Here is an 8,741-nt window from a genome sequence, read left to right as displayed (position 1 = left end):
ACTGCTAACCAGAAGGCTGGCGGTTCAAACCCACCAGCCACTCCTTGGAAGGAAGATGGGGCAGTCTACTTCCATAGTGATACTGCCTCGGAAACTCAAGGAGAAGTCACTATGAATTGGGTCCGACTTGACGGCACATAACAACAACAACAACAACAACATTGATTTCCAATTTAATTTTATTTTGGTCAGAGGACATCCTCTGTATCATTTAAATTCATTTATGTTTTTAGCACCATAAAACAACATGTGTATTATCTCACATATCTCTGAGGGTAGGAATTCAAGAGTGTCTTAGCTGGGTGGTTTTGGTTTAGAATAACACATAAAGTAGCAGTCAAGAAATCAGATAGGTTTGTAGTCATTGGAGGGGTTGACTGGGGATGGAAGACTTGCTTCCCAAATATTCTCACTCATGGCTGTTGGGTGGAAGCTTTAGTTTCTCAATGGTTATTTATACTACCCTTTGTTTCTTGATGGCCTTGTGTAGATTGCTTCAACACTAAGAGCTGACATTTTTTGTTTTTAATCTCTGAAATGAGTGTGATACTATGAAAGAGTTTGAAATAAATAACATGGAAATTACCCAAAATATGCTCTAACAGTAAATGCTCAATAAATAATTTTTTAGGTATATTTTGTTAAAAAATTGGCAGCTAAAAATGTCACTGGATCCAATATTTCTTTAGAGAAACACTACATTACATATTATCCTAAAATGTTCATCTCTATTGGGAAGATATACCCACTGTACATGCACTAGATGGATATGTTTTCATGTAAACTTTTTCTAGGAGTTTTGCACCTTCTACAGTAAAGCCTGCCAATACCCAGCCTCAACTTCTATTACATCTGTATTGTTCTCACTTTTTGGCCATACTGAACTATTTGTGGCTCTTTAAAAGTCATCTGTAGTTTTTTGCCTTCTTCTAAACGATATGCTTTCTGCATGCAATTTCACTTTTCCATGTATTTTCCTGGAAATCTCCTCATCTTCTAGTTCTAGCTCATATATCTTCTATTCTAGGGAGCCTTCCCTACCTAATCTCTTACTCCTGCTCTCTACTCTCTTATTTTTAACTTCTGAACATAATACTTATTTCTATCATTACACTGAGCATTTGGCATTATAATTGTTCACTAGCCTCTAGCTCCTCTGGACCTTAAGTTCCAGGAGTGAAGAGGTTGTTGTTTATTATGGTGTCTCTACACTTAGCAGATCATTTGGCCAATAGTTGCTGCTCAAAAAAAAGTGTATTATCAAAGATGGAGGAATAGGCAGACAAGCTACACAGACCCTCTTTCAACAAAGAAAAGAGAAACTAATTGATGGAAATACAGAAGATAATCCAGGAGCACTGAGCCTTGCAAGGAAGGCAAGCAAGGTAGGAAGGAAGTATAGAAGTACTTGCAAGGAAGTATAGAGGTGGATTACACACCAAGTAGTGGAAAAATCTGAACAAAAACAGTGAGTATGGAGATGGTCAGAGCAGTGGACTGTCAGCTACTCTGACAGGACCAATAGCCTGAATATTTCCAAGTGGTGCTGGGACCTGAGAATTGACCTAAAGATCAACCCTGGTCACACAGGGCTGCAGGGAGGATTGTGCTTGTAGCCTATGACTAGGAAGGGAAACAGCAAGGAGGGAGACAACCTGAGCTGTGGACTTATGGCTGAGTAGAGGGCACAGTCATTGGCCGTATTTTGACTTTCATAGGCTTCTTTTAATTGTCTTCAGCTTCAACTTGAACTTGCAGATGAGCAGTTGATGGTCTATTCCACTATCAGCTCCTGGCCTTGTTTTGGCTGAAGATATGGAGCTTTTCCATCACTTCTTGCCACAGATGTAGTCAATCTGATTCCTGTGTACACAATCTGACAAAGTACATGTGTATCAGCCACAATTTGTGTTGTTGAGAAAAGGTATTTGCAATGAATAAGTTGTTGGTCTTGCAAAATTCTATCATGTGGTCTCCAACGTTATTTCTATCACCAAGGCCAAATTTCCAACTACCAATGATTCTTCTTTGTTTCCAACTTTTGCATTCCAATCACCAATGATAATCAGAACATCTTGATTGCATGTTTGGTCAATTTCAGACTGCAGAAGTTGGTAAAAATCTTCAATTTCCTCATCTTTGGCTTTTGTGCTGCTAGGGTTCCTTTTAATTAGTATAAATGCAAGAAATAAAAAGAAAACATTTTACAGTAAATCAAGAATCACTAAACAGTAGCTCATGGGCAAAATATGGCATGTTTTTGTGAATAAAGTTTTATTGGGACAGGGATACACCCATTTCTTTACATAATGTCTATGGCTTCTGTCATGCTACAATGACAGAATTGAATACTTACAACAGAGACCTTAGGGACCCTGAGTTCTCAAATATTTATTATCTGGGTCTTTATGGACCCACCACCACTCTGGTGGTGTAGTGCCTAAGGCATTTGACTGCTAACCGAAAGCCCACTAGCCACTCCTCAGAAGAAAGAGTGGACAATCTACTTCCGTAGTGATACCGACTTGGAAATCCAAGGAGGGGTTGCTATGAGTCAGACCCGACTCGATGACAGCAAAATTTGCCTACTCTTGTGTTTTCTCTCTTTACTTATATTCCTTATCTTAATAAAACTTTACATTTTTCCTTTGATTTTCTAAACTGAAACAACAGTATCATCAACAAGAATACACACATCCTAAATTTTTGTACATTGCAAACAGTCAGCCTTGGTCAGTTATGAATTTGTCATTGATGATCTGACATAGTTTAGGATCTGTAGGGAGCTGGATATGAATGATCAGAAGTCTTTAATACCTAAGGAATGTTGTATACTATTATAGAGCTTCCACCATTCATCTGTCTGTTTGACATACAGTGGTGGCTTGCATATTTCTGTGAGGCTGGAGGCTATGGTGTGAGTATTTCAAATACCAGAAGGGTCACTTATGGTGGACAGGTTTCAGTGGAGCTTCCAGACTAAGACAGACTTGGAAGGAGTCATCCACTTCTCAAAGAATTGGCCAGTGAAAACCTTATGAATAGCAGTGAAACGCTGTCTGATATATTACAGGAAAACTTTATGTAGAGTCCTGAAACATTGTTTAATATAGTGCCAGAAGATGAGCCCATCAAGTTGGAAGGCAATCAACATATGACTGGGAAACAACTGCCTCCTCAAAGTAGAGTCCACTTTAATGATGTGGATGGAGAAGGCTTTTGGGACCTCCATTTTCTGATGGGGCATGACTCAAAACGGGAAGAAACAGCTGCAAACATCCATTAATAATTGGGACATGGAATGCACAAAGTATGAACCTAGGAAACTTGGAAGTTGTAAAAATGAAATAGAATACATAAAGATCAGTATCCTAGGCATTAGTGAACTAATTCTTTGACCGTTTTGATCAGACAATCATATGATCTGCTATACTGGGAATGACAAATTGAGGAGGAATGGTGTTGCATTCACTGTCACAAAGAATGTTTTAAGATTGATCCTGAAGTACAATATTGTCAGTGAGAGAATAATATTCATACACCTCCAAGGAAGATCAGTTAGTACTACTACTATTCAAATTTACACATCAACCACTAAAGCCAAAGATCAGGAAATTAGAGATTTTTACCAATTTATGGTAGAGATCTGGTAGTGTAGTGCCTAAGGCACCTAACTGCTAACCAGAAGACTGGTGGTTCAAACCCACCAGCCACTTCTCAGAAGGAAAATGAGGCAATCTACTTCTATAGTACTGCCTCGGAAACCCAAGGAGGGGTCGCTATGAGTTGGGTCAGAGTCAACGGCACATAACAGCAACAACAACTACAACTGATTTATAGAGCTCTGGTGGCATATTGACTAAGGCATTTTGACTGCTAACCAGAAGTCTGGCAGTTTAAACCCACCAGCCACTCCTCAGAAGGAGAATTGGGCAATTTACTTCCATAGAAATACAACCTTGGAAACCCAAGAAGATTGCTATAAGTCTAATCGACTTGATGGCAGTGAGTTTTGTTTGGTTTTATGCAGTCTGAAATAGACCAAACACGCAATCAAGATGTATTGAATGTTACTGGTGATTGGAATGTGAATGTTGGAAACAAAGAAGAATCACTGGTAGTTTGAAAACATGGCTTTGGTGAGAGAAATTATTCTGGAGATCATATGACAGAATTTCACAAGATTAATGACTTGTTCATTGCAAATACTTTTTCCACATAAACAGCAGCTATACATGTGGACCTCACCAGATGGAATACACAAGAATCAGTTTGACTACATCTGTGGAGAGAGGCAATGGAACTCAATATCTGTAGCCAAAACAAGGCCAGGAGATGACTGTGTATCCATCAGCTGTTCATATGCAAGTTCAAGTTGAAGCTGAAGACAATTAAAAGAAGTCTATAAAAGCCAAAATGTGACCTTGATTATATCCCACCTGAATTTAGACACCTTCTGAAGAATAGATTTGACACATTGAACACCAGTTACCAAAAGCCAGATGAATTATGGGAAGATATCAAGAACATTATCCATGAAGAAAGCAAGAGATCACTAAAAAGACAAGAAAAGAAGAGATCACCAAAGTGGATGACAGAAGAGACTCTGAACCTTGCCCTTGAGCGGAGAATCGCTAAAGCAAATGGAAGAAAGCACAGAATAAAAAGAGATGAACAGAAGATTTTAAAGAGCAGTTTGAGAAAACAAAATAAGTATTATGATGAAATGTGCAAAGACCTGGAGTTAGAAAACCAAAAGGGGAGAATGTGCATTGGCATTTCTCAAGCTGAAAGAACTGAAGAAAAAATTCAAGCCTTGAGTTGCAATACCAAAAGAACCTCTGAGTGAAATATTAAATGATGCAGGAAGCATCAAAAGAAGATGGAAGGAATACACACAGTCACTGTACAAAAAGTACTGGTTGATGTTCATCTACTGCAGGAGGTGGCATATGATCAAGAATCAATGATATTGAAGGAAGAAGTAGAAGCTGCACTGAAGGAATTGGCAAAAAACAAGGTTCCAGGAATTGACAGAATACCCATTGAGATGCTTCAACAAATGCTGGAGACACTTGCTCATCTATGCCAAGAAATTTGGAAGACAGCTACCTGGCCAACTGACTGGAAGAGTAATTCCAAATGTGCCCATTCCAAAAAAAGGTGATCCAACAGAATATGGAAATTATCAAACAATATCATTAATATCACATGCAAGTATAATCTTGCTGAAGATAATTAAAAAATAGTTGCAACTGTATATTGATAGGTAACTTCCAGCAAGGCAGGCTGGATTCAGAAGAGGATGTGGAATGAGGGACATCATTGCTGATGTCATATGGATCTTGGCTCAAAGCAAAGAATACCAGAAAGATGTTTACCTGTGCTTTATTAACTATGCAAAAGCATTTGATTGTGTGGATATAACAAATTATGGATAACATTGAGAAGAATGGGAATTCCAGAACACTTAATTTTACTTATGAAAAACCTGTACATATACGAGGAGGCTGTCATTCAAACAGAAAAAGGGGATTCTGAATGGTTTAAAATCAGGAAGGTAGTGTATCAGGGTTGTATCCTTTGACCATACTCATTCAATCTGTATGCTGAGGAAATAATATGAGAAGATGGACTATATGAAGAAAAACATGGCATCAGGATTGGAGGAAGACTCATTAATAACCTGTGATATGCAGATGACACAACATTGTCTGCTGAAACTAAAGACTTGAGGCACTTACTGATGAAGATTAAAGACTACAGTCTTCTTTATGGATTACACCTCAATATGAAGAAAACAAAAATCCTCACAACTGGACCAATAAGCAGCATCCCTATAAATGGATAAAAGATTGAAGTTGTCAAAAATTTCACATTACTTGGATCCAGAAACAACACCAATGAAAGCAGCAGTCAAGACATAGGATATCATATTGCACTGGGCAAATCTGCTGCAAAAGACCTCTTTAAGTGCTGCAGAGCAAAGACGTCTCTTTGAAGACTAAGGGGTACCCCACCTAAGCCGTGATCTTTTCACTTGCCTTATATGTATGCAAAAGCTGGACAACAAATAAGGACGACCAAAGAAGAGGAGGAGCTCTGGTGGCCTAGTGCCTAAGGCATTTGACTATTAACCAGAAGGCTGGTGGTTCAAACCCACCAGCCACTCCTCGGAAGGAAGGTTGGGACATCTACTTCTGCAGTGATACCACCTTGGAAACCCAAGGAGGGGTCACTATGAATTGGATCTGACTCAATGGCAGTAAGTTGTGAGAGTTGAGAAAGAAGAGTTGATGCATTGATGCTTTTGAGTTGTGGTGTTGGTGAAGAAAACTGAAAGTACCGTGGACTGGCAGAAGTACTAACAAATCTGGCCTTGAAGAAGTGCAGCTTGCATGGTCCTTGCAAGTGAGAATAGCCAGACTTCGTCTCACCTACTTTGGTCATGTTGTCAGAAAAGACCATTCCCTGGTGAAGGATATCATGCCTGATAAAGTGGAAGGTCAGTGAAAAAGGGGAAGACACTCACTGAGATGGATTGACACAGCAGCTGCAATGATAGGCTCAGGTATAGGAAGGATTGTGAGGATGACACACAACTGGGCTGTGTCTCATTCTGTTGTACACGAGTTGCTATGAGTTGGAGCCAACTTGATGGCACCTAACAATACAACATTATAGAGCTTAGTTGTTTTTAGTGTCAGTTCATGGCAACCCCATGTATGCAGAGCAGAACTGCTCCTTAAAATTTCCAGGCAAGCGACCTTTCAGAAGATCACTAGTCCTGTGTTCCCAAGTGTCTCTGGGCAATTTTCAACTGCCTGTGTTTTGGCTAGTAGTTGAGTGTGCAGATCTGCACCACCCTGGGACTTGTGATAGAGATTTAGGATCCAGAACATTTAAGACATAATTTAAACTCAGTAAAACTTTTGGGATCATCTCTGATTTCTTATCTGTCTTTGGGATGGATTCTTGAGCCCACTCTTGAGCAAAATTTAATAGTTAAAACCTCATTTTTGCCTTCTCTCCAGCAAAAGGCAATACCATCTAGCTTCCGGGAAAAGCCAAATCATTTCAGAGGCCTTATTTACTGCTCATACTTTAACACATTTATTGATTTTTTAAATGTATTTTTAATGGAATAGAATTTGTGCAAGATTAGAAATGGGTTCAAGAAGTGTATTTTTATAAGAAGAAGCTGTGTAAATGGTATTATAAACCCAGACAAAGAATTTTGTTTGGCCCATAAGTCATAAGAATAGATTTTTTAAAAAAATAAAAACCTATGAAATGGCAGTTTTTCTTTTCTTTTTTTATTTTTAATACATTTTATTGAAATATAATTTATGTACAGTAAAATACACAAAACTGAAGTGACACATGTCAAAGCATTTTTCTTTTTTCAGTGTTCCCTCCCCTCCCCTCACACTGTGGCAACCAACAAAGAAAGTTTCCTTCCATATATAAACCTTTCCTTGACCCTCCACAACAATGAACTAATACTGTATTTGTCCTTCTGTGACTGACTTATTTCCCTCCGCATAATGTCCTACAAGTTCATCCATGTTATATGGTGTTTTGTTGACTCTACATTATTCTTTAGGGTTGCATAGTATTCCATTGTGTGTATGTACCATAGTTTGGATAACCATTCTTCTGTTGATGGGCATCTAGATTGTTTCCATCTTTTTGCTATTGTAAATAGTGCTGTGATGAACATGGGTGTGCATATATCTGTTCCTATCCTGGCTCTCACCTCTCTAGGATATATACCTAGTAATGGGTTTGCTGGATCAAATGGTATCTCCAATTTCAGCTTTCTAAGGAATCACCATACTGCTTTCCACAGCGGTTGTATCACTCCACAGTCCCACCAGCAGCATACGAGAGTCCCAATCTCTCCATATCCCTGCCAGCTTTTGTTATTTTCTGTCTTGTTGAACCTTTCCATCAGTGCTGGGGTGAGATGGTATCTCATTGTTGTTTTGATTTTTATCTCTCTAATGGTCAATGACTGTGAGTATCTCTTCATGTATTTGCTGGCTGCCTGAATATCCTCCTTGGTGAAGTGTCTATTCATGTCTTCTGCCCATTTGTCAATTGGATTGTTAATCCCTTTGCTGTTGAGGCTTTGGAGTTTTCTATAAATCTTAGAGATAAGTCCCTTGCCAGATATGTAATTATCAAAAAGTATGAATTTGTTGCTGTCATTTTTTTATGTGCTTTTTCATGGTGTTGATTTCTTTGTTCCCTTTAATTTTCTCTGCTGAGCTCAGAAAATTTTTTATTTATGAATTATGTTATTACTTCCTTTGTTGCTATTGTTTTAGTATTTGTGCTAAATATCTGTGCTGGTCCTCTTTTTCATTTTGATGTGAAGGTTTATCATTTTTCTTTGAGATTACCTGTGATTTATAGTTTTCTTCCCAAGTTTAGAACAGTCTGTTCTATCTTGTAGTTGTCTTGACTTCCCTACAATTTAGAAGTTCAGTTTTTTTTTTTTCTCCCTCTGTTTGGTTTGTAGTTGTCTTTGTTTGTCAATTGATATCTTTGGTTCCCTGTTTTCAATCTTATAGGCATCTTTACTTTGTATACTTCTATAACTGGGTTGGTTTCTGGGTTATGTCATTATGTGTGTTAATGGTCAGTTATTGTTTCCTGTTGTTGGTTCTCTGTCCAAAGTACTCCTTTTAGCATCCCTTGTAAGGTTGGTTGGGTTTAAACAAATTCCTTTAATT

General features: G+C 38.3%; 1 protein-coding gene across 1 annotated transcript in view; it reads right to left on the bottom strand.

The window, feature by feature from the left end:
• LOC103202551 (ras-related protein R-Ras2-like) overlaps positions 1 to 951 on the bottom strand; it is a 4,300-nt gene extending 3,349 nt beyond the window's left edge. The window contains 1 exon segment of the mRNA XM_042781858.1: positions 851 to 951. Within this exon segment, the coding sequence (XP_042637792.1) occupies positions 851 to 951 (101 nt within the window).
• Between the last annotated feature and the right edge of the window lie 7,790 nt (positions 952 to 8,741).

The sequence above is a fragment of the Orycteropus afer genome, unplaced genomic scaffold (assembly GCF_000298275.1).
Source record: "Orycteropus afer afer isolate SDZICR_OR568_19922 unplaced genomic scaffold, OryAfe1.0 scaffold00184, whole genome shotgun sequence".
Taxonomy (NCBI): domain Eukaryota; kingdom Metazoa; phylum Chordata; class Mammalia; order Tubulidentata; family Orycteropodidae; genus Orycteropus; species Orycteropus afer.
Note: the sequence above shows the minus strand (reverse complement) of the source record. Positions and strands in the feature narration are given on the sequence as shown.